Source organism: Pseudonaja textilis, chromosome 8 (genome assembly GCF_049901715.1).
Source record: "Pseudonaja textilis isolate UNSWEBS1 chromosome 8, rPseTex1.2, whole genome shotgun sequence".
Lineage (NCBI taxonomy): Eukaryota > Metazoa > Chordata > Lepidosauria > Squamata > Elapidae > Pseudonaja > Pseudonaja textilis.
Window position 1 is genome coordinate 1842468 of NC_141997.1, and position 27229 is coordinate 1869696.

Below are 27229 nucleotides of genomic sequence, written 5' to 3' on the forward strand. Positions count from 1 at the left end.
TGCAGGAGTAGCAGCTGAAGATATTGGGCAAACTAGCAAGTTGGTTGCTAAGGAATTCCAGTTATGCCATGATTATGCTGACCTAATCAAAGATATGAAAATGAAAATTAAAATATCCGATAGATTGACAAAAATTCAATTATTGACTTTGGCTCCAATGAGTTGGTTGATACCAGTGAAAGCAAAAATGTTTAGCATTTCAGAACTTATGGTTAAAACAGTGAGAAAAATAAAGAAAAAGAGAGGCATTTGTGCACTACCAGATGCAAAAGTTAGCAAACTGCTGCCAAAGGAAATTGCCAACAGAGTTTGAGATTTCTATGAGGACGACAAATTTAGCAGGCTGTGCCCTGGCAAAAAGGATTGTGTTTCCATTCAGCTTGATGGCATCAAGGTTCACAAACAAAAGCGGTTGCTACTGTGCAGTCTTAAAGAACTATATGTGGCATATCAAAACAAATATGGTGCTGAAATTGGTTTCTCCAAATTCTGTGAACTCAGATCAAAGTGGTATGTCACTGTCTGTGCCTCAGGCACATATTCCACTTGCGTCTGTACCATTCATCAAAATGTTAAGCTTATGCTACAAGGTGCCAACATTAAAGAGGACTACAAGCTGCTCTTGGGAAAGGCAGTTTGGGATCTGAACACCAAAGTATCGAGCCCGAAATTGACATATATGTAGCCATTTTAGTTAGCTCTATATTGTAATCATATATTCCTTTTCTTTCTTTCTCTTTGCTGGTGTAAGGGGAGAGGGTGGGAAGTGGTTAGATAATGTTTTGTTTTGGCTAGGTGACTTTCTTTCCCATAGGAACAGGAGCTGTCCCTACTGGGACATGGAGGTGGAGTTTGAAGACACCAGGCAATGTTCATTTCTTTTTATTGGGGAATGTGACTTTTATGGGGTGTTTCTGATTTATAATATTATGTTGTGCAATTCCGGTTTGTGTCAGATCCAGAATTACAACAGACTTTGCCAATTGGATGATTATCTAAATAAAAGAAATTTGTTTTGGAAGATGGATTTTGATTTTTTCTTTTTCTAAATGGGTTTCATCATTTGGAAATCTGATATTATTCCAGATCTCAAAAACCTAATCCTGAGCAGGGATTGCTATTCGGGTTCTGAGCCCTGGCTGTTTACCTGGAGTGCTTCAACTGGCAACAGTCAAGACTCAGGGAAGATGGCAGAAGGACAGCAACCCAGGGTACCAGAACCTGAATACAAACTCTGCAGGGGCCCTTGTGTGAAGTTGCCAGTCCCCCAATGGATTCTCCAAGAGACGATTTGAGTGACTGCAGTTGTGGAGGATATTGCGCGCCAGATAGGAGCTTGCCCAAAATCCCCAATCGAATGGTCTGTAAGCGTGGGTATCCGATGGACAGGGACCTACTCAGTCAATCAACCCTTCCACTCATCGAGCACCCCTTAACTGCAGCTCAAGAGTCCCAAGCCATGATCTTGGAATGGAGAGCAGCAGCTGGATCTATAGGACCCATGGCAGACCACAACGAGCTAGCCGAATGACAGTACCAAACAGCGATGTGCAGCCAGACCTTTGAGGAACTACTAGATCAGCTGGAGCAGCTTGTCATTGGACGTGAAGGCAGAGGTCCACAAGCGAGGCAAATAGCCACTTGGAGAGACGAATAACATGCACGTCCAGCCGATCAACTTTCGGTCTCACACAGTTATTGGGAGACTTATCTCCCCTAAGAAGAGGGCATTCTACCACTGGGGGAGATCTACCCCATTGCACCATTCTCCCCCAAGAGGTGAACAGAGTGGAGCAAGAAGAAGGAGGAGCCCGCAAAGAATCCATTGAGGAATTAGTCCCCCCCGCTCCTCAACTTCCTCCGGCAGACCAGATCCCTCCAGGATGGGCACTCTATCTAGGCTCAACTGGTGCCATCATCCAGTTGCAGCCCCACCTCCACCACCACAGCCAGCTCTGTGCACAAACACCCTGATGCCTTTCAAACCCATGTTTGATGGAACCATGAGTAAACTTTGCATTTTTTTCTGAATAGAGCATGGTCTTACATCAACCGACAAGGAGATGAATTCCACGATGATGTCCAGATCGTCTAAATCCTACAGGACAATCTGAAGGATGAGGCATCCAAATGGTTCATCCAGCTCCATGATGAAGGCACCCCTGAGCTAAACAACGTGGACGACTTCCTGAGAGAGCTCTGAACCCATTTTAAGGATTCTTCCTGAGCACAAGAGTCAGAAGCAGAAATCAAAAGCATCAGGCAGAAGTGAAGACCCACCAAGGAATTAGTGCTTGAGTTCAAATGCCTGGGCACTAGTCTGAGACACTGATCAGAGAGAATGGGCGTTGGTCTTACCTGACACGCCATTTCTCTTCGAGCTGCGAGGATCATCCAGAGAGTGGGAGGTGCTCCAGTCTGCGTCTGTGTAGGCTGAGCTTAATTACTGAGGAACGCTCCGCCCTCCATCACGTGGTCCCTTGCAGCGTTCCCCAGTTTGTGCGAAGTCGAGAGAGGAGGAAAGGTCGTACTCTCATCTAACTAGACTTAAAGGATCATTGGCCGAAACAAGACTCCCCCAGACGGAGAAAGGAAAAAGGGTGGGGCTGGATGATCCTCGCAGCTCGAAGAGAAATGGCGTGTCAGGTAAGACCAACGCCCATTCTCCTTTGAGCTGCTCGGATCATCCAGAGAGTGGGACATACCAAAGCTTGGCTGTCCTACGGGAGGGAGTCCGTCTGGGGTGGAAGCTCCCCCGGGTCCTCGATGACCCGCTGAAGGACTCGTCTGCCAAACGAGGCCTCCGCTGAGGCAAAAATGTCAATCTTATAATGCCTAATGAAAGGGGAGGGGGAAGCCCAGGTGGCAGCCCAACAAATGTCCGAAATTGGAGCCTGGGTAGCCCAGGCTGCCGAGGTAGCCGCACTCCTGGTGGAATGTGCAGTGACCCCGCTGGGAACCGGTAAGGCCTGAGACAAATAAGCCTTAGCAATGGTGGCTCTGATCCATCGGCCAATGGTAGAAGGCGACACCTTATGGCCTAATGACTTGGGTTGAAACGAAAGGAATAAGGACTCGGACCTTCTTAAGGTTTGTGTGCGTTTAATGTAAACGCGGAGAGCCCGCCTCACATCCAGGGTGTGCTACCGCTTCTCCCTCTCCCGCGAGGGATTGGGACAGAAGTTGGGGAGAGTGAGCTCCTGTGCCCTGTGAAAGGCTGAATTGACCTTGGGTAAAAAGGTCGGGTCAGGTCGTAGGACTACCCAGTCAGAATGGAAGATGCAGAGGTCTTTTCTCACCAAAAGGGCTGCTATCTCCGATATTCGGCAAGCTGAAGTAATCGCCACCAGGAACACAACTTTGAAGGTTAAGAATTGGAGGGTGGACTCCCTGATAGGCTTGAAGGGAGGCTTAGTTAGGGCCACAAGGACCTTGTTAAGATTCCAAGTGGGGTATCGATGCACGACAGGGGGACAGAGGTTAGTGGCTCCCCTGAGGAAGGCCGTGGTGAGAAAGGGGCCCCAGATTGTCGCCGGAGACAACGGTCGAGAGAGCCGCTACCTGGCGTCTCAGGGTGTTAGGAGAAAGTCCTTTCTTCAGCCCGTCTTGGAGGTAATTCAAGACTTGGGCAACCGAGGACGAGAGCGGGTTGACCTGGGAACCATGGCACCACTTGCAGAAGCTGACCCAAGTGGCGTTATATATTCGGTTGGTTGAAGGCCGTCTAGCGGCTAAGATGGTGTCAATAACCTGGTCATATAGGTTCTCGTTTCTTAGCCTTTCCCGCTCAACCTCCAAACGGCTAATTGGAGCCATTGGGGTTCCGGATGTTGAATGGGCCCCTGGGAAAGGGAGATCCTGTCCGGGGGGATTCTCCAGGGAGGAGACACCGATAGGTTGCGGAGGTCCGCAAACCATGGCCGTCTGGGCCAATAGGGGGCCACTAGTAGTAATTCTGCTTCTTCTTGGATCAGTTTCTGTATGACTCTGGGGAGCAGAGCTAACGGGGGAAAGGCATACAGGACTCCCGGGGGCCACGGGCAATGGAGGGCATTGTGGTTCTCGGCCCCGGGGGAAGGGAATCTGGAGAAGAACCGTGGAAGTTGAGTGTTGAGGGGGGATGCGAAGAGGTCCACTGAGGGGAGACCGAAGATCATGGTCGCCTCCCTGAACAGGGATGGGTGGATGCGCCACTCGGACTGGTCCACCGTGGCCCTGCTCAGCCAGTCTGCTCGGGTGTTTGAGGCCCGAGATGTGCTCTGCTTTGATCGAGAGGAGGTAATGCTCTGCCCAACGACAGAGCCGTTCGGCCTCCCTCATCAACCGAGTGGACTGAATGCCCCCTTGCCTGTTGACATGGGCCTTGGCGGTGACGTTGTCCATGAGTATAAGGACGTGCCGCCCGCGTACCTGAGGGAGGAAGTGGCACAGGGCCAGGTGGATGGCGTGGAGCTCCAGCCAGTTTATACTGCATGCCCGCTCTGCCTGTGACCATTTGCCCTGCGTTGTAAGGGATTGGATGTGAGCGCCCCAGCCGTTCAGGCTGGCGTCTGTGGTGACAGTGAGGCGATGAGGTTCCTTGAAGTAATGACCCTTGTTGATGGTGGGGTTGGTCCACCAGAGAAGAGACGTGAGGACCTTTGGAGGCATCTTGATAGTGGATTTTGAGTTCCTTCTGCCGGACCTTTGAAACGGGAGCAGGAGCCACTGCAAGGACCTGGTGTGCAAACGGGCCCAAGGAACAATAGAAATGCATGAAACCATTTTTCCCAGCAATTTAGACAATTCTAATAGAGAAGCCCTCTTTGATCGCCGAATAAGTTGAACCGAATTTTGAATACTAAGGAACCTTTCTGAAGAGAGGAAAACCTTCCCCTGAACCGTATCAATAACAGCCCCCAAGTGACTAATTTGGGTAGAAGGAACCAGTTGGCTCTTCTTCCAATTTACTAAGAATCCGTGGGCCTGGAGAGCAGAGAGGGTGACCTTGGTGTCCTTCTCTGCTTGGGACTTGGAATGGGACAGGATGAGGATATCTTCCAGGTAGCAATGGAGCCGTACCGGGTGGTCCCTTAAGTGGGCCGCCAGGGCCGCGAGGATCTTAGTAAAGACTCTAGGGGCGGAAGCTAACCCAAAGGGAAGGGCCACATATTGGAAGTGACGATGATTGTAACAGAACCTGAGGAACTTGGAGTGGGAGGGCCAGATTGGGATGTGGAGGTATGCCTCAGAGAGGTCTATGGAAGAGAGCCAATCCCCCTGTCTGGTACCCAGTAAAATGGACTGAAGGGTGTGCATCTTGAATTTGCGGTGGATTAGGTAACGATTAAGCTGTTTGAGATCCAGGATTGCTCTCCACCCCCCTGAAGATTTGGGAACCACAAAGAGATGGGAGTAGAAACCCTGTCCTCGTTGAGAGGGTGGGACTGGTTGGATAGCCTGGATGGCGAGTAGGTGATGGATGGTTGAATCCATCAAACTGCGTTTGGAGGGGTCCTTAGAGGGAGGAGATGCCATGAAAAATTTGGGGGGCTGAGTTCTGAACTCCAGGGCGAGCCCAAATCTAATGGAGTCCCAGACCCAGTTATTGGAGGTAGTGGAATCCCATTGGTCAGCGAAATGTCTAAGCCGACCGCCAATGGGAAGGGAAGGGCAAGAGTTATTTAGAGCGCTGAAAGGGTCTCCCCCCAGAGCCTCTGAAGGGGCGCTTGTATCTTCCACCCCTCCTATTCCGGTTGCTCGGATCGGCTCGATCCTGGGGATAGGATGGTCTATAAGAGGGAGGCCTCGGGTATCTGGGCAGGAAGGGAGACTGGTAGAAGGGTTGGGAGGACCCTCTTCAAAAGGGCTGAGGGGTTCTCGAGTCTGGCCTCCGAAAAAGGGAGGGAAGGAATTTTTTCTTGCTCCTGGTTTCGGCTAATAGAGGGTCCAGAGCCGAACCAAAGAGCTTCTCCCCCTTAATGGGAGCGGTAGCCAGCTTGACCTTGTTTTTAACGTCTGCCTGCCAGGGTTTGAGTCAGAGCAGACGGCGAGCTGTGACCTGAGAGACTAGTGCCCGGGAGGAGAACTTGACCGTGTGGTACGTGGCGTCGGCCGAAAATTCTGCCGCTGCCGTGATCTTCGCGATGTCCTGATGCGCCCTTATGTTCGAGGGGGGGACATGCGGTTTTAGTTGGCGGAGGCACCGGATCGAGGACCTGGTGAAGAAGGAGGCGGCCGTGGCCGATCTAATGGCCCAGGCGTCGGCTAGATGAGCCCGACGTAAGGCTAACTCGGACCTCCTGTCCTCGGGCTTGAGGGCCTCCAGAGGATCGCTGGGGGAGGAGGAGGAAGCGAGACCAACGATGGGCTCATCCACCTCTGGGGTATTGAGGAGGGTGGAAAAACTTGGCTCCAGGTTAAAGAACCTCTTGTCTTGGGTGGATGGAGCAGGGGGCCCCCCGTAAAACCCAGCTGATTTGAGACTAGGTCATGGAAGATGGGTGGAGCTGGGACAACATCCTCTGCTACCACGGGTTGCCTAAACATGGTGTCCTCTGGATCTTCAGCAGAGGAGGGGGGGCAGAGGGAGTTTGTGCGGCTAGGCCAGAGGTGTTCTTGGCCTTGAAGAGGATAGATTTGAACATGTGGGGTTTGAACAGTCCCACAAAGGAAGGTTGGTCGGGGTGAGACCTTCGTCCTCCGACAGTTCTGCCTTCATTGGATCTAACTCCAATAAGGGTTCCCCATGGAAAGTGGATCCCCATTCAAACTCCTCCTCCTCCCTGTAATGGTCCAGAACCTCCATATCCTCCTCCAGTTCCACTTCTGGAGGAGGGCTGGCCCCCAGTGAAGGTAGCTGACTGTGGGTAGGGTCCGGAGTGGGCGTGGACCTGGCTGGTAGAGACTCGTGTGCGGGAGCCATCTGAAGGAGGCCTGGCCCGGCCATCTGCTGCAGGCCTTGAGCTATTCCTTGGCGGATTGCCTGCTCCATCCAAGCCCTCATATAATCAGGCATCTTGATTGTGGGGGGCTCCTCCTGTCGGAGACCAGTGGCCGTGGGAGTGAATGTGGCTTAGGGCATCCGCCTAGTCGATGGTCCAGGGGCCTGAGACTCCTGGGGTGAGCTGTGCCTGGAGAGGGGAGAGCAAACTGGAGGGGGGGGGTGCATAGAGGTAGAAGGAATGGCTGGAGGTGCTGGTGGAGGCACCCTGGATCGCCTGTCGAACTCTTTCTCTAATGCCTTATGGCGCCTTAAAGTATCCCTTTGAGAGGCCTTGGATGCCTCCTGAGAGGTTTCCTTAGCCTGTCTGCGCACATGGTGGGACTTAGATTTTGCCTTCAAGGAAAGGCGGTTAGCGGAATTGTCGTCTGCCATTGTGCAACAAAATTAAGTGGAACAATATAGGCGGTTGGCACGCCAAGGATACGACCTATGGAGAAGGCCGGGTATCCAAAAGCTGGCCCGCGCCCCCTTTTAGAATTTAGAAAGGAATAATCTGAAAAATATAATTGATAATTATATTATTACTATAGTTATTATTATTATTATTATTATTATTATTATTATTATTGAATATATACTGTCAGAATATGTATCTGAGAACACTGCTTCAGCAGTAATGAATATGTATATATTTCTAAATAAATGCTGTGAGTGATTACTCACCAATTGAATAGAATTGAATCACCAATGTACATATATGAAGATATTCTTTATTTATCTTGTGACTAAGAGACAAACTTGCAGAGGTGGTAGATAAAGAAGCCAATTAGTCAGATTAACGCCAGGAATGCAAACGGCCTCAGGCAGCTTGCCCCCCCCCCCCCAGGGAGGGAGTGGCTGCACTTGCTTCCTCGCCCTGAACGCTGCTGCGGAAGCCAACACTTTAATCACAAATAATTATGTCTTGTTTAAATATTCACTCCACTTGAAGAAGAAAGCCCTAGTAGGCTGGAAGGCCTGAGGCAAGGGCTAAAGTACACGTTGCAGCTGAGTAGAGGCCACAAAATGGCGCCCGAGCACGAGGCGACTCCCAAAATGGCGGCCGCCTGGGAGTCCTTCGAAACGGGCTGCTCAGGGCGGATTAAAGTCCTACTAGCCAAGAAAATCAATGAGGACAGCAATAAATCGCCTCTACCAGGGGCGATCGGCGTTGGTGGGGGGAAAACCAGCTGCGCTAAGCGCAATCAATCCAGGCCGCTGTGGGACGGCCTGAGGAAAAACAAGGCAGGAACGAAGAGAAATGGAAGGGAAACGAATTGGGGGGGTAGCGCAAAAGCGCTGCTAAGCCGCCCGCTCAACCCCCTTGGGGGCGAAATTACGCACACCCCTGGAACGTGCTACCCCCCCCCATTGCCACACTGACTGTGCCATTGAGTTCAAAAAGGCAAAACTGTCAAAACCTAAAATGTACTCCATGACACCTAAAAGAAATAAAAGAGCTATGGGACTACACAGACTCAAATCTGGCCAGAGGTTTCATACAACCTGCAAAATCCAGAGTGGCAGCCCCCATGCAATTTAAAGAGAAAAAAGATGGAGGGGTGAGATTATGCATTGCTTTTAGAGAAATTAACGCCATGTGTATTCACAACACTTACCCCCTACGCTCATGAAACACATGTTAAGGCACTTAGCAAAAGGGAATACCAAAATAGATCTCTATTACTGAGTCCACATCACAGAAGAAGATGAATGGAAAACTGTTTTCAATTGCCCCTTAGGCATCTTTCAATTCAGGGTAATGCCATTTTGATTGCAAGGAGCCCCAGGGGTTTTCATGCAGCTGATAAATGAAGTCCTACATGAGCATCTGTATAAAGGGGTCCTGATTTATTTGGATGACATTCTTATTTACAATGAAACTTTAGAAGAATACATCAAGTTAGTGTGAAAAGTATTAAGAAAACTGTTGGACACAAAGCTATATGTCAAATTGCCCAAAGGCAAATTCCATAAAGAGTCACTAGATTATCTTGGCTACCATATTTCAAACCGGGGGATGGAAATGGATCCAGCAAAAGTGAAAGCAGTACTGGACTGGCAATCCCTAGAAACTCGCAAACAGCTGCTAAGCTTCCTGGGGTTTGCGAATGTTTACTGGCAATTTATCCCCTCATTTGCTGAGATCGCACTACAAATAACAGAACTATTAAAGACGGGGAAGGGGTGTGTGTAACCAAGCCAAAACCTGGCCAACCCCTGAAATGGACTCTAGAATGCCAAAAAGCCTTTGAATTGTTAAAAAGGCATTTCGCACAGGAACCCATTTTAAAACACCCTGACCCAGAACTGCCTTTCATAGTCCAATCTGATGCTAGCGATGTAGCAGTGGCAGCTGTGCTCGTCCAGAAAAATGAGAAAGGAAACCTGCAGCATTGCGCATATACGTCCAAAAAACTCACTGACACTGAGAGGAGGTGGGCTGTATGGGAGAAGGAGCCTTATGCAGTCCATTGGGCTCTACTAACCTGGAGAGTTTTCAGAAGGCAGCAACAATCCTTTCAAGGTATGGGACAGTTCACAAGAATTTAGAAGGAAACTCTCTCCAAAACAAGTTAGATGGGCGCAATACTTTACAAGATTCAATTTCCAATTGAAATACCTCCCGGGGGGAAAACCTACTAGCAGACACGCTGTCGAGGAAACCCCAATTTGACAGCAAACGGGAAGAAGTAATTCACCCAATAATTCCACCTTCCCTCCAGGAGACAGTTCAAGTGATCACTTGGGCACAAGCCCACTGACAAAAGATCAAAGAGAAATCAGAAATGACCAGGAAGTTACAAAATGAATTAAGCACAGATTCTTGGTATCAGGAAAATGAGGATCTCTTAACTATGAGGGATGGTGTAGCATGGAAAGAGTCTAAAGTTATATATCCCCAAAACTTTACGTCTTCATGTACTTCAAAAAAGCCATGACTCAAAACGATAACATTTTAGTTATTTAAAAACCCTCCACATGGCCAGACATCAGTTTTGGTGGCCCAAGATGAAGCATGACATTGACGACTATGTAAAGAGTTGTGCCACTTGTGCTATGATGAAAACCAGACCAGGAAAACCTCCAGCACTTTTGCAACCTGTGGCAGAACCATCCTGACCCTGGGAGGAGATAGGAATGGATTTTATAGTAGATCTATCTGAAAATAGGGGGAATACAGTCATTTGGACTGTTGTGGATTTATTTTCCAAACAAGTTCATTTTGTTACATGTCCAGCACTACCATCAGCCAGGAAATTATCCAAAATGTTTGTTAATCATATCTATAGATTGCATGGAGTATCTTGCAGGATAATTTCAGATAGAGGGGTTCAGTTCACTGCAAAATTCTGGAGGGAGTTTATAAAAGCTATTGGATCCTCTCAATGATTAAGCTCGTCTTCTCATCCACGTACTAATGGATTGTCTGAAAAAACAAATCAGATTATTGGTCAATATTTAAGAGGTTATGTAAATTACCAACAATCCAACTGGGCTGATTTACTACTGTTTGCTGACATTGCATATAATAACTGGGTTAACCCCTTTCCAGATTAGTACTGGAATGGAATTCATCCCCATGCCTGCATTGCTGAAGGATCCCCCCGCATGACAAAGGAGTCATGAGAAAACACAAAAAAATGCTTTGGGGGTGGCAGCAGAAATCCACAAGAAGCGAGCTGACAAAAGATCGCTCACAGCAACCTCAGTTCAAAGTGGGGATAAGGTTTATTTTGTCAACTGAATATTTGAAATTACAGCTGCCTTCTAGAAAATGGAGTCCAAAATTCATAGGATCTTTTCAGATAATTAAAGTAATAAACCCAGTAACTATCCAGTTTAAACTCCCTCGCTTGCTGGGGAAAGTGCATCCGGTTTTTCACTGTAGTTTGTTAAAGCCGTTTGTTGCTTCCTCATTGAGGCCAGCAGACCGTGCAACTCCAAAGTCTTTCATCATTGCTGGGCATGAACATTATGAGGTTAAGAAGATATTGGACTCTAGGATCTTCAGAGGGAAGTTACAATATTTAATTCATTGGAAGGGGTACCCCATTTCAGAGGCCACTTGGGTGAATAGTTGGAAAGTCAATGCTGATAGATTAATGCAAAAGTTCCATGAAAAGTATCCACACAAACCCAAGGAGGATCCTGTGGGTGGCAGAGTAGGTTAGTTTTATATGTGTTGTGTTTGTGCATTCATGTTGTTGCAGGAGTTTCTTTTCAATTGAAGGGAAGCAGCCTGTCGAGCCCGAAATTGACATATACTGTATGTAGCCATTTTAATCATATATTCCTTTTCTTTCTTTCCCTTTGCTGGTGTAAGGGGGGAGGGTTTTGGGCTCGCCACATTCTGAAGGTGGGAGGTGGTTAGATAGTGAGGATTGTTTTGGCTAGGTGACTTTCTTTCTCGTGGGAACAGAGGCTGTCCCTGCTGAGACATGGAGGTGGAGTTTGAAGACACTGGGTAATGTTCATTTCTTTTTATTGGGGAATGTAAATTTTATGGGGTGTTTCTGATTTACAATATTATGTGGTGTAATTCCAGTTTGTGTCAGATCCAGAATTACAACAGACTTTGCCAATTGGATGATTATTTAAATAAAAGAAATTTGTTTTGGAAGATGGATTTTGAATTTTTTTACCTAAATGAGTTTTATCACTTGGAAACCTGACACAGAGATTGTATGTTGCAGCGATGCCAAAACTACCCTGGTGAAGAGGCACTGATAGAGCATTTGGATGAAATATTCAAGAACTGGGATTCGGAAGAATCAATAGATTTAAAAGAATGGGTTCATACTGACTGCAAAATGCTGGAAACAAAGGTTCTCACTGTTGACGGCTTCATCGAAAAACTCTTTAGCAAAATGTGGAAACTGACTGGCCACCACTGAGAACCAGACAGATACCCACACAAGGCTTTGGAACCTCGAGGAAGAAACCAAACTACAGTCTTGGTATCCTGAACCAAGAAACCCACCCGTGGCTGGTATTGCACAGCTATTGGGCATGCCCCCATGGCGATGGAGTTGCTGGTTGAAGTGTCTGCCTGAACTGGTAGTGACAATGTCACCATGGACCAATGCAATACAGTAGTAGTAATGATGTCTATATAAAACAAACAAGACAAAAAATAATAGAATGCATGTGACACTGCCATAGCAACATCAACTTTTTCCCTATTTTAGGGCTTTATACGTCAGTGATAAAAAAAACAATCCTACTTTTTTAAGGGGTTTAAAACATGCTCTTTCTAATGAGAATGATTTAACAGGGTTTCCAGAAGGTCTTTTTTGTAAAAGTGGGCTGAAAATACCATATTTTGGGTGTTTATACTAAAAACATCAACTTTACACTCTATTTGTAAGCTACTGAAAAGCAGTAGGAGAATGACATTTTATATTCAAAAACCTTGTGTTCAATGGTGAGATTCAATTTTTTTTACTATTGGTTCTGTGGGTGTGGCTATGTGGTCATGTGACTGGGCAGGCATGGCTATGTGGTCATGTGACTGGGTGGGCATGGCCAGGTTGTCATGTTGGTTGGTTGGGTATGGCTATATGGTCATGTGCTGGGTGAGTGAGGCTAAGTTGTCGTGTGATTGGGTGGACGTCGCCAATTTAGCAGTCCATTAAACAATACACAGCAGCCCCCTTTTCTATTCTTTTTAATACCGCATGAAGTTTTCGCTCTAGATTTTTTTTTTACTAGGCTGGGAGAGGTTATGTCAGATCCATGTATCTGTCATTTCTTCAGTGTTAGAAGAAAAGGGGGGGGGGGACTGATTAAGAAATCCTTTCTTGATGTAACCTCAATATATTTAATCTTATATCAAATTTGTATAACCCACACATGATACAATGGAGGGAGAAAAGCCAGATGGCCAGAACCTATCACCTCTGAGAGGCACAACCAGGAGATGAGAAGATCATAAAAATTCCACAGTGAGATGTGTCCTGGGAATCTCTGGAAAAAGTTCGTTCTAAAAAGGGGGTGGGGGGAAATTAGATATGCCCTGGGAAACTGTGAAAAAGATCGTTTCTACAGAAAGGGTGGGGAGGAATTAACATACTGGCTTTTGTTTCACTAAATACACATCGGGATAAGGGGAGGGGTTCTAAACTCCCTTATCTATTCATGTAGGAGTTCAAAGCAGCGTCTGAGGTCCCTCAGGCATGCCTGAGGGACCTCAGACGCTGCTTTGAACTCCTACATGAATTATCTCAATAAAGGATTCCTTTTGATACATTTGGTGTTCAGAAGTTCATTCTTGTTAATTGAATGGGAAAAAGTTCTGTAGCCTGACAGGTTGGCAATGCCTGGGGAAGGAAAAGCATGTTTTCCACAGGTGCCATTGCTATATTTAAAGGGCCAGCTAATGTCATTGGTGTTGGGAGATTCACTGGTGAGGAGATAGTGACTGAATGTGCAATGTTCACTGGTGCAGTAACTGGAGTTGTAAATTCACAGGTATGGTGAGTGTTAACAGAGAACTTATTGGGTTGGAGATGTTAACCGTGCTCAAAACGTTGGCTGGGCTTCTCATATTCACTGCAGCAGCCACAATGCGAGAATCTGCTCCTTTGGTACTAAGTGAATTTTGCCTCATTTAACAACCTTTCTTGCCACAGTTGTTAAGTAAATCACTGCAGTTGTTAAGTTAATAATATAGTTGTTAAGTCAATATGTCAGAAGATTGCAAAGGTTGATCACATGATCCCGGGACACTGCAACTGTCATAAATATGAACCAATTGACAAGCATCTGAATTTTGATCATCTGACCATGAGGATGCTGCAATGATTGTAAATTGAAAAGCAGTCATTTCAGTGCCATTGTAACTTCAAATGGTCACTAAATGAACTGTTGTAAACTGAGGACTACCTGTATATGCAGAAGTTAATCCTGTTAATTTCAAGGGGCCTACTGGATTCAGCTTCCTTCTGAACATGTAATTTCCAGAATAAAGTTATTGGCCTCATGAAATGGAAGGTGGGAACAGAGGGTGGAAGGAATGGTTGTTAAATCGAGGGTTACCTGTATGGACTTCAACTTCCAAAATTCCCCAGTCTTCTTTTTGTTGCAGATCCCATATCCGGTGTCAAGATAAAGAGATGAGACAGCATTTTATCAATAAAAATTTAATTCTGAATTATTCACTTTATATGATCACAATCTTAAAACCAGACCTACAGATATAAAGATATTGTCAGCCTTCAAGATTTTTTTTTCTCTTTGCTTGCATCTTTTGGCTGTCATAAGTAACTGGGGGAGGAGGTGGGATATGGTTATGGGAAGTGAGCTGGAGGTGTTACAAAACAGAACTGTATAAGTTTATGGTGGGGGGAGTTCTTGCTTAGGCTTCTATCTTATGCTATGCGCAGCTGCAACTTGTTATCAAAATATGTCAAAGTCAACGGACACCACCTGGAGATGCCCACATGATGATATACACAACTTTTAATTGGATGAGCCAATTGAACTATTGGGGGTGGGAATGTTGCCATCACTTTGTACATGTGATTTACGTGCCCATTTTCTCAGATTCAGAATTCTTTTGTTGCTACCACTTGATTTCCAGTAAAAGATATCTTTTCTCTAATTAATGGAGTCTAAGTATTTCTTTCTTGGATTTTGAATGGAGCACAGCTGACATTATTCTGAATCTCCACTTTACCAGCCCACCCAGAGAATTAATACATTTTCTTTTGAAGGGGTCTGAACACAATGTCTAATCCAGCAACCAAGTAGACCTGGGAGCGACTGCAGGACAAGATTCCCTGCTGTTAGAGGCAGCAGGGGAAGCCGACTTGTTAGCAGAATTAAGTCTTGGCAAAAAACCAGCTGTAAAACCCAAATGGTCCCTGGGAGTTGGCTGGAAGGATCCTAAGGAAAAGCCTTCTCCAGGAGTGACCACTGCCCGTCGGCGTGGAAGAGAATAGCTATGGCAAGAGAAGGAAAGGAATAATTTTTTACTAACTCAAGCCATGCATCTTCTAAATGAAGCTATCGGAGAACCTCAAACTGATCAAAGGTATGAGGGAGAGGAGGGGGAGGCAGCCCCAGCCAGAAGAATCAGAGCATCCACCCCCATAAATCAACCTGGGCTGGCGCAACAGGAAGCAGCAGCCCAGGGCCCGCCCGGCGGGTGAGTAATTGCCAGAAGGCGTAGAACTCCAAAGGTGCCTTCGTTGGAAGTAAAATATGGGGGGGAGGATCCCAAGGAGTTAGGATTCTTCCTGGCACAAGTCTGGAGCCATATGGAGGAATATGGAGAGGATTTTTCCTCAGAAGCAGCCAAAGTTAGATGTGTTACAAAGGATCTGGAGGGAACAGCTGCAAAGTGGATGGTGACTTTGCATAATGATAATGCCCCCCAGCTGATGAATTATGATCTGTTCCTGACTGCCCTGTGGGCCAGGTTTGAAGACGCACTTGCTGAATGTAAAGCCAGAATTAGGATGAAGACCATAAATCAGGGGCGGAGATCAGTGGATGACTACACCCAGGAATTTAGAGAGTTGGCATGTCATATTCGAGGCTGGTCCCAGGGAGCCCTGATAGAAGCTTTTAAAGATGTGTTGAATGAAGATGTATATCAAAGCTGTATTGGCAGAAGAGACCCCAGTGAGCTGCATGCTTCCGATGTGGGAAGGAAGGTCACTGGGCTGCAGACTGCCATGCCAAGCTAGAGCCAAAGAGGGTGCCAGGAGGAGGAAAAAAAACCTGAAAAACCTCCAGCAAAGCCTCGCAAAACGGCGCTTAAAGCAGAGGAGGTTGTAGAGATCACCCCTCCGAAAGAAGAGGAGCTGGGAATTCCAACCTCTTCTGAAGAGAGTGAATCCGAATCGGAAGACGACTCACTGGTAAGTCCAAACAAGGGCCCTATGACCATTCCAGTGAGATTAAGGGTACCCACGTTGGGAGCCAAAAGGGAAATGTTGGCCTTGTCAGACTCTGGGTGCACAAGGTGCGTAATCAGCTTGGAGGTAGTAGAGAAAATGGGCTTAAGGCTAAAGACTTTAAAAACGCCCATAGCCTTTTACTAACTGGATGGATCGGTAGCTGGGGTGGCCCTGCACGTTTCATTACGGAACCAGTAGAAATGATGATGGGGAAGCATAGAGAGACTTTGTGTTTTATTGTGGCTCCTGGGATGTAGCGCCCCCTAATACTGGGTTTACCCTGGCTCTGGAAATGGAACCATCACGTTTCCTGGAGGAGGGGATCATTGCGCATACATACTGACCAACCCCCAGAAGAGGAGGGGCAATCTCAACCGAACCCCAAGAATCCCACTGAACTGGCCTCCACTGGCACTGAGAATCTGAGGGGGGAGGAGAAAATTCCAGAGGAATATTGGAACTTAAAGGAGGTATTCAGTGAAAAGGCCTCGGATGAGCTCCCCCCACATCACTCAACAGATTGCAGCATTGCACTTTTGCCAGGAGTGAAACTCCCAAAACCAAAACTGTACTCGATGACACCGCAGGAGCTAGAAGAGCTGTAGTCATTTATCAATAAAAATTTGGAATGTGGTTTCATCCAACCTGCTATACCCCGAGTAGCAGCCCCAGTATTGTTCTGTGAGAAGAAAGATGGCTCTCTGCCTTTATGCATGGAAATCTCAACGCTATTTCGGTGGAGAACATGTACCCCCTCCCCTTGATGGATATGTTGGCCCACTTGGAAAAAGGGAAATTTTTTACGAAACTCAATCTGAGAGAAGCATACTACCGAGTTCGAATTAAGGAAGGGGATGAATGGAAAACTGCTTTTAACTGCCTGATGGGCTGTTTCCAATTCAACGTTCTTCCATTTGGCCTACAGGGGGCCCCTGTAGTATTCATGCAAATGATCAATCAGGTGTTGCATGAACAGTTATACAAAGGGGTGTTGGTTTATCTTGTGATATTTTTATCTACACAGAGACTCATGATGAATATGTGAAACTAGTGCGGTCAGTTCTGGAAAAACTTCAAAGTTGTCCAAGTGTGAATTCCACCAGGAAAAAATTGACTATTTAGGCTATCGCATATCACATGATGGCATAGAAATGGATCCAGGGAAAGTTTGTGCCATTTTGGAATGGCCCCTCCCTGCACCAGGAAACAACTTCAAAGTTTCTTGGGATTTGCTAATTTTTACCATCAATTTATGCCTGCTTTTGCGAAGATTGCAATACCTATCACAAATGTCCTAAAAACCAAAGGGGGGGGGGGTGAAACCGAAGCCTAGTAAACCACTGGAGTGGTCCATGGAGTGTCAAGCCATTTTTGAGAAGCTGAAACGACTGTTTGCTGCTGAACCAATACTGAAGCACCCGCACATGGACGCTCCTTTTGTAATCCAAGCCGATGCAAGTGACGTAGCAGTCGGGGCAGTGTTACTACAAGCAAACGAGATGGGGACTCTGCAACCGTGTGCATATACTTTCCGTAAATTAACTGAAACCGAAAGAAGAAGGGCCATCTGGGAAAAAGAAGCTTTTGCAGTTCGCTGGGCTCTGTTAACCTGGAGGTATTTCTTAGAAGGGGCAAAACACCCATTTGAGGTGTGGACGGATCATAAAAATTTGGAGGCTTTGAAAACGCCTCGGAAGCTGTCTCCCAAGCAAGTTCGTTGGGCACAGTACTTTAAGCGCCTTAATTTTTCATTGAAGTATATTCCGGGGGGAAGAACTTCATGGTGGATGCTTTATCTAGATTACCTCAATATAATACTGCACACCAAGAAGTGGTACGGCCTATTGTTCCAACCAAACAGTTGGCAGCTGCAGTGGTTACCAGAGCTCAGAAAAAGAAGGAAGTTGATTTATCAAATGATTTAACTGCACAATTAAAAGAAGCTCTAAAACTTGATGATTGGTTCCTTGCTCACTCAAATAACTATACGGTTAGAGATGCATTGGCATGGGTGGGGGCCAAATTATATGTCCAGCAAAGCTGAGAAACTAAATATTACAACAAGCTCATGACTCTAAAGCTGCTGGTCATTTTGGGTTCGTGAAGACCTTACACTTGGTTAAAAGGCAATTTTGGTGGCCTACCTTGAAAAAGGATGTTGAGACTTATGTGGCTAGCTGTCCTATCTGTGCCTCAGCCAAACGGCCTCCTGGTAAACCAAACAGGCTTACTACAAAATGTGGCTAGACCAACTGCTCCATGGAAGGAAATGTCAATGGATTTTATAGTGGAATTACCTGAAAGTGGGGGAAATACAGTTATTTGGGTGGTAACGGATTTGTTTTCCAAACAGGTACATTTCATACCTTGTCCGAAAATCCCATCTGTGAAAACATTGGCTAAACTGTTTATTTTACATATCTACAGGTTACATGGGGTTCCTGAATGTATAATCTCAGACAGGGGTGTCCAGTTTACCTCAAACTTTTGGAAGGAGTTCCTGAAGTTAATGGGCTCCACCCAGGGCTTAAGCTCTACCCACCACCCACAAACCAATGGGGCTTGTGAGAGAACTAACTCGGTATTGGAACAGTATCTTAGATGTTATATAAATTATCAGCAAGATGATTGGGCTGATCTATTGCCATTTGCTGAGGTGGCATATAACAATTCGGTACATAGTAGTACTGGTTTACTCCATTTAAAGTGTCTTCGGGACAAGACCTTGTACCCATACCCGAACTTCCACAGGAGAAACAACATTCAGTCATTAGATGAATTGATAACACAGCTCCAGCTTACCTGGCTGGTTACCCGTAAAGCATTAGATGATGCTCATCAAGCCCATAAAAAATTTGCAGATAAAAAGAGAACTCCACAAAAACCATATCAAGTTGGTGACAAGGCCTTTTTGTCCACCAGATATTTGCAGACCACACAAAAGTCAAAAAAGCTTGGACCTAAGTATGTTGGATCTTTCTCAATTGAACGAATTGTGAACCCTGTGGCAGTCCAACTGAAATTACCTAAAACCTTCTGATGGATCCACCCTATTTTCCATGTTAGTTTATCAAAACCTGAACATACCTCCGACTTGAGACCAACTCAGGTTGCCATTGCTAATTGAAGGTGAACAACATTTTGAAGTTAAAGAAACTTTGGATTCTCGAAAACAAAGGGGTCAACTCCAATATTTGATTGTTTGGAAACATTTTCCTCCTTCCCAGTCTGAATAGGTGAATGAGAAGGATGTTAGAGCTCCTAAGCTTATCAATGCATTTCGTACTAAATATCCTGATAAACCCTAAAAATTAGTATTGAGGTGTTAGATGTATATTTTCTGTTCCATTCTATTTTTGTCTTTTATAGGACTAACGCCTCTTTTGCAGGAGGGCCGAATGTCAGCCTTCAAGATTTTCTTCTTTTTCCCTTTGCTTTGCATCTTTCGGCTGTCATAAGTAACAGGGGGAATATGGTTATGGGAAGTGAGCGGGAGGTGTTACAAAACAGAACTGTGTAAGTTGGGGGGGGGCGTAGATTCTTGCTTAGGCTTCTATCCTATGCTATGCGCAGCTGCATCTCTTTATCAAAATATGTCAAGGTCAACGGACAGAGGCCTCATCATCACCTGGAGATGCCCACATGATGATATACACAACTTTTAATTGGATGAGCCAATTGAACTATTGGGAGTGGGAACATTGCCATCACTTTGTATATGTGATTTACGCACCCATTTTCTCAGATTCAGAATTCTTTTGTTGCTACCACTTGATTTCCAGTAAAAGATATCTTTTCTCTAATTAATGGAGTCTAAGTATTTCTTTCTTGGATTTTCAATGGAGCACCAGCTGACAGATATGGGCAGATTTTATTTAAGAAAAGCTAGAATATTTGCTAGCTGCTAACCAATCTCCCTGATCCTAAGACATCAACCCTTTCACACCAGCATAGCTTAAAAAGACACAGTGGAGCATGACCTGCCAAGCAGCACCAGGGAGAATGATGTGAGCTTGTACAGACAAGCCAAATTGGTTTTGCTGAGCCCAGAGAGGTCCTGCTGAGAAGCTGGGGAATGCGGTTTGTGGGCATGCACACTTTAGAAATCCCATCCCACCAGGGATGGCCTGCTTGGGGTTTGTGGGAGTTCGGGAGAACCCCTAGCTAAGATTCTGCACAGTTTGGAGAACCCCCAAATCCCACTCCTGGCTGGCCCCATCCGACCCACCCCTCCTAGGAGTTCCCACGTGGCCAGTTTTGGATGTAGGTAAGTGCAGGGCATGCATGGAGGCTTGGGGAGGGCGAAAAACAGACCTCTCAGAAGTCTGGGAAGGCTGGAAATGAGCCCATTTCTGGTTTCCAGAGAGCCTCCGCTGTGAAGGGGGGGCAAACCCACCATGCCATGGTGCAGGAAGCTGACTAGGCCATGCCCACCATGGCCTCACCCACCCAGCAACTGAGCAGAAAACCCTTTGCTAAAATTTTTGAAGCCCACCCCTGAATCCCACTCTCGGGCTTGTTTCAAATCGTGATAGGATGTTTTGTTCGCCGACTGAGCAACCCAACCAAAGCTGCTGTTGAGTCCAGTGTATGTAGGGGAGACTCCGGGGTTAGTTTGGCCAGGCAAATTGGTTGCTGATGTAGAAATGGGAAATGGAGCAGCCAGCACGAGGGGAGGAGGAGGAGCAGGGAGAAGAGAAGGAAAGTGGCCTTCTCCTTACCTCATGCAGGCTGCTCCATTGCCTGTTTCGCCGTTGCTGTGCCACACCATGGAGCTTTCCCCACCCACCACCACCCAGATTTCCCCAAGCATTTCTTTGCCTACCTGATTTACAGATCCGTTGTGTTTCTCGCCATCATGTGCAGGGAAAGAAAAGTTTGTGTGGGGCTAAAAAAAAAATCTCAATCAATTCCAACCTTGCACAATCTTTTTCTTTCATGAGAAGTTATGAATTGAAGTTTTTTTTTACCCCACACAAACTTTCATTTTCCTGCACATGATGGCTAGAAATGCAAAGGAGTTGGAAATCAGGTAGGCAAAGAAATCCTTGGGGAATCTGTTCTCTCAGCCAGCATGGCCATGCAGCTTCCCGGCCAGGGAGAGGATGCTTTCCCGGCCTGCACAGCCATGTACCTTCCTGGCCAGGGGGAGAATGCTCTCCCAGCCAGTGTGGCCATCTGGCTTCTTAGCCGGCATTCAGAGGCAAGCAGGAAGCTTTGGGAAATGTGAGAAACTCTGGTAAGTGTGGGAAGTGCTGGGAACAGTGGGAAGCTCCAGGAAGGGGCGGGAAGCAGTGGGAAGTCCTGAGAAGCATGGGAAGTGGCGCTGGAGGCTGGGCACAGTGGGGGGGCATCTAGCTAGCTAGGCTGTGAATGTGCATGTGATGGAGCTGCAGCACTGGTGGCGAAGCAATCCAGGCAAGCCTGGGAACGGGGGAGGAGGGGCAGTGCAGCAGCCTAGGCTGGCCCGGGAGTCGACTCGACCGGGGCTTGCTTGCAGGCTCACTCAGCCAGGGAGATCAGGGCCGCGGTGGAAGGCAGGCAGCAAAGGCAGGCGAAGGCAGGTTAGCAATGGTGGGTGAGATGAGGAGTGACTGGGCGGAACAGGGAGGGGCGAGCAGGCGGGGAGGGACAGGGCCAGCCAGAATTTTTACTGCTGGTGTGCATGAACTGGCCCAAATCGGCTGAATCCCACCACTGCTTGTGTTGCTAAGTTATTATGCACAAAGTTTCATGTTTATCATACCTTTCCTTCCAGAGATATAAAAAGTCAAACTTTAACAAGTTGTACAAGATGGCGAAGTTTTGTTTCTCTCAACAAAATATTGCCGGAGCTATTATGTCTCAGTTGCTGAAACTTCAAAGTAATACTGTAGAAGGCTGCAGTATAGGATCAAACAAATGACTATATCTCTACAAGTATTGCATTGGCAAACGTAACACTTTACCAATGTTCATTGGGGACATGTATGCATGTTCATACAAAATTTCTTTGAAACCCATGATGGTCGAGCAGGGACCCCCAGACTGTCAGAGCGTTTTGGCAGCATGACTACCTTTATGAGACAACCCAGCAATACACAGCACACAGAGACTTAAGACAGTAACAGTGGTTTAATATACAATAGGTATATACAGACAACATGGATGTGGTAGCAAAATACCTTTATAAGCAAGCTTTTTTTCTTCTTAACACATGCAGAACTTCTGCACTGAACACTGGCCACAAGAAAAGAGAACCACGCCCTCTAATGGTTGCCATTTATATACCGTATTTGCCAGCGTATAAGATGACTGGGCGTATAAGACGAGCCCACAACATTTCCACTCAAAATATAGAGTTTGTTATATACTCGCCGTATAAGACGACCCCCCCAAGGGTGGGGGATGGACAGCTGCCAACTCTCTCTCTCTCTCTCTCTCTCTGTGTGTGTGTGTGTGTGTGTGTGTGTGTGTGTGTGTGTGTGTGGTGTGGAGGGTAATTCCGGCTACCTCTGGCCTCCACTCGGTTTTAAATTCGCTTGGCCAGTTCCCAAGTCGCAAGCGCGTGCTGGCCGGGAGACGCGGCGCTGGGTGGCAGCTCGGTGCCGGGGAGGCAGATCTTTCTCTCTTAAGTGGGGAGGGGAGGAAGGGACGGGATGGGACAGGGGGTGGGAGGAGGTCCCTCGCCTTCTTCCACCGCCCACCGGACCCTTTTCTTCCCAAGGGGACCCTGGAAAGCAGCTCGGGAGCTGGGTGGCCCTGCCCAGCGGGGTCCCATCAGGAACTTCCCAAGGACAACCCCCCGCCCGAAGCACAGCCCTCCCGGTCTTTCAAAGAGGGAGGGAGAAGCGGGAGGAGCAAATTGCCGGCCCTGCCCCGCTGCCCAGAAAGAGGGGCGCCACAGTCCCCTCCCACCACCTTCTCCCCCCCACTTCCCAGGCCATTACGCGGCTTGGGGCTGGCTGGGCGAAGCGGCCCCCCCAGAGACCCTCCCGCTCCACCCCCACCCCACCTCCAGATTGGCCTCCGCAAGCGCCCCAAGCCGGGCGGAGGGGGGGGGAGGAAGAGAGACTCCGGCTGGGCTTGAAGGGGCTTCACAAGTTGCGGAGCTCCGCCCCCATCGCTCTTGCACCGAGTGACAACAACGTATTTGCTGGCGTATAAGACGACCTCCCCACTTGGAGGCATGTTTTTCAGGGCAAAAAAGTCATCTTATACGCCGGCAAATACGGTACACACCTCTTAAGGAGAACTTTTCTCTCCAGCCTTAAAAGAAAATGCCCATACTCTGCTCAATCACTCTTGTTACGACTCACATCCGCTTCACAGCATCATGCAGCTACTCACTGCTGGTCAGTTTCTAAATCTTAATACCTTAACATAGACCAATTGACATGGAATGACCCAAAAGTTTTGAAGAAGGGAGTCATAGTTCCGTCTTCTTGTCCTTATGATATCATAATACGGTCACTATCCACGTTTGGGGACGGGACATTTTTTCTGTTTGGCTCATTCCGCTTTCAATGCAAAATGTTCAATTATGCCATAAATTTCATAACAGAAATTTATGGCATAATTGCACATATTATGCTATTGACATGTTATAACTTCTTATCATGTAGCGATTGTATGTATGTATGTATATATGTATGTATGTATGTACAGTATATTCCAAATTGTGACTTGCTGTGGGGAAAATCTAAATAAAGATTTTCCAGGAATTGTATCATTGGCAAAGAGTTGTGATTTGAGAAACAAATAACACAATATGAAATAGCAATAGATCAACAATAAACATATTGTTTACTTATTATGCTTGCCTTTCCCATACAGGTACCACCCACACAAGTGACAGAGTTGGCCACGCCCACTAAGTCACATGACACCCCCCCTCTCCCCCAGCCAGCCAGTCATTAGGGAAGAGAACCAGTTGTTAAAAAATTTGCAGCCCACCACTGGCTATAACACAGAGCCTTCAGTAAGAACATGTATTAATGCAGCTAAAGAAGAGGCAAATTTGAACACATGAACTGCCTTTCTATTCATGTTGGACATATTTAAATTCTAAGATCAGAGAAAAGCAATTCTCTTTGTTGAATTTTCTATTGTTCACAATGCAAGTTCTACAACACTCTATAAATGAATTTGGGTGTTTGCTAACAGATAGATTTCAATAACATAATAAAGGGGGGAAATAAGAAAGCCATACCATTTGTCATATAGATGGAAACAATTCCATCAGTTAAAAAAACTTAGCTTTTCTCCATAGAATTTAACAGTATAATATAAAACATCAAATATTCAAACATAAAAGAGAAGCAATACCCTTCTTTGGGGAATTTCTGCTGGATTTCCACTTGATGATGACTCAGTAATTCAGCTGTGTTTGCATTGAAAACCTGTAAGCAGTAAATATATAGTTACCAAACCAGTTTGTACACCCATAGTCAAAAGGGTACACAAGGAATCTCATCACCAACATTTTGTCAGGAAACAGTATACTGATTTCTTCATATATTCAGAATTGTAGCATAATGCTTGTTTAACCCTAGAAACAAATAGCAAATTACAAGCTATTTTAAAATAATTTATTTAAAAGAAGGTACAAGCCCTTCTGAGTCCCAAGTTACAGCTTTTCAACCATAATTGTGCAATTATATGAAAATTCAATATATGAAATTAGATGATATATGAAGAATATGTTAATTGGAAAACTTAGGTTTAGGAGTTTATATAGAAAAATAAAGGCAAAGAATATTTGCTACACAATATGGGCCACTACCAAAAGGGAAAATAGAGAACAAATGGACCTTTGAAATAAAAAACAACTATAGTTTTACATCCAAAGGTCATTATGCAAAATAAATTATTTCCAAACTTCATGACTAAATAAATCAAGTCTTATCTCTTAATCCCCTTTTACAATAATTTTACTAAGACTGCCTGTCACTATTCCAATTCTCTAAAACCAAGAAATAGAAATAAAAGGTTTGATTAATTGCTTTTAATTCTGGATAGCCTGGAAACATCGGCACATAGCAATCAAAACAAGGGCAGCAATAACTGTTGTGGCTTTCCCGCCTATTTAACTCCGCCCCTTACGTGCGCCTGACCCACCCTCATGGCTGTTGTACTTCTAGAGAGGCCTGAAAGGCCTGGAATCTTTCTGTTGGGCCTAGTTCTTTCTTTTGCTGCTGGTCTGCTCTCCAGCTGATTGTCGGCGGGCTGCTTCCTCATTGTCCACCTCCCATGCTGTGAGTCTACTGTTTTTCATTATCCTTGTAAGTCTTCCCCACCGAATGGCAACCCCAAAACGATCCGCTGGAGGCTCAAGGGTTGACACTGCCATTACACTTAATGTTCCTAAATAAATTTTATAAATGAAAAGAAATATTCTAATATTCATAGAAATATCATTAGAGTTCTAAAATCTGAACATATGAACTTTGAATAGATAATAGCAACTATGAAATTATCTTGACTGGTCTATAAAAATGAGTTTCCTTGTTTATCAGAAATACATAAACCTAGGTTATATCTACCTTTTTCTAGAAGTTAGTACTCATAATCATTATATCAAATTGACATATAAAAGTAACATTTTACAAAAATAACCTTGCTCATTATAGTATCCTTCTGACTAGTAGTGAGTACATCCAGATTTCAATATTTCAATTGTCTTGACTAATTTATATAATGCACATACACACTTTTATTGTGTTGCATATTAGGAACATGACAATTAAGTAGAACAGGGACATGGTGCCCTTCAGATATTGTGAAGCAACTCCTGTTAGCTTTAGCAATGGTTAGTTCTAAAGAATAATAATGCAAAAATGGGAACTCCCGACTGAACACCTGTTTACTAGTGATGAACAGTAACAAGAAATGAGAATATATTCTTGTCCTTTTAAAAAGTAACAACTGTTTACAGTGATGCTTTTATCTATGTAATGTATTTATTTTATTGGGAAAAATAGTTTTAGAATATGATCAGAACATATAATCCATATAAATTAAAATAGCCGGTTTGGTCTAAGTAAAAGGCTAGAAAGTAGAAGATCCTGAGTTCTAGTGTCACCCTAGCCAGGAAAGCCGGCTGGGTGACCTTGGACCAATCACTCTCTCTCAACCCAACTTACTTCAAAGAGTTAGCGTTATGGGGAAAATGGGAGGAAGAAGGTGCGCTGGGTAAGCTCACTACCTTGAGTTACTTGTAAAAATAATAAAGGCAGGATACAAATAAATAAGTAAAACCTTATGAAAGTAAAAATGTACCGTTAATAGAACTAATAGAACAACCAAGCAATTCTCATATAAATCTAAGAGAGAATTAATTTTGTAAAATAATTGGGCAAGATATGTTATTTAAGATATATTCAGTGTATTTGTTTGAATCTACACCACTCTAAAACATCATTATGTCATATGAAATATTTGGGAAACATTTCCTGTGTTTTATGTGCCTGCATCAAGCAGATTGCTTTTTTATTTCTAAATTATATTTACTGTTTTTCAGTTAACATGTCTTAAATTTAATTCCGAAGTTCAAATATAATGGATACAACAAAATCATATGGATGAAAGGTGATGTCAGATCCGTGTATCTGTCATTTCTTCAGTGGAAGAAGAAAAGGGGGGGGAGGCTGATAAAGAAATCCTTTCTTGATGTAACCTCAATATATTTAATCTTACAGTATATCGAATTTGTATAACCCACACATGATACAATGGAGGGAGAAAAGCCAGATGGCCAGAACCTATCACCTCTGAGAGGCACAACCAGGAGATGAGAAGATCATAAAAATTCCACAGTGAGATGTGTCCTGGGAATCTCTGGAAAAGTTTGTTCTAAAAAGGGGGTGGGGGGGAAATTAGGTATGCCCTGGGAAATTGTGAAAAAGATTGTTCCTTACAAAAGGGGTGAGGAAGAATTAACATACTGGCTTTTGTTTCACTAAATACACATCGAGATAAGGGAAGGGTGCTAAACTCTCTTATGTATTCCTGTATGCCTGAGAGACCTCAGATGCTGCTTTGAACTACTACATGAATTGTCTCATCTCAATAAAGGATTCCTTTTTGATACATTTTGATACGTTTTCAGAAGTTCATTCTAGTTGAGTGAATGGGAAAAGTTCTGTAGCCTGACAGGTATATGATTGTAAGAGTAACAATTGTTAATCTTTGCCTACAAGGTTATTCAACTTATCTAACTTGTTTATCTTTGACTCAGATGAGTAAGTATCTAGTTGTAAGTCAAGACCATTACTTAGTTTTATTTATTTTTTGCCAGCTCCTGAATACTCATTGTCTGTTTTGATCAATAGTACAAGACTTCCCCCCGCCCCAATTTTCTGGAAGAGAATTATTC

The 27229-nt window shown here is 45.3% G+C and overlaps 1 protein-coding gene across 5 annotated transcripts in view; it reads right to left on the reverse strand.

The window, feature by feature from the left end:
- The window catches only part of GK (glycerol kinase), a 111690-nt gene that overhangs the window by 52762 nt on the left and 31699 nt on the right, over positions 1-27229 (reverse strand). For all 5 annotated transcript variants that reach the window (XM_087938177.1, XM_026716066.2, XM_087938176.1 and 2 more), the window contains exon 2: positions 24181-24254. In XM_087938177.1, coding sequence (XP_087794303.1) covers positions 24181-24254 — 74 coding nt within the window. The remainder of the gene's footprint in view (positions 1-24180; positions 24255-27229) is intronic.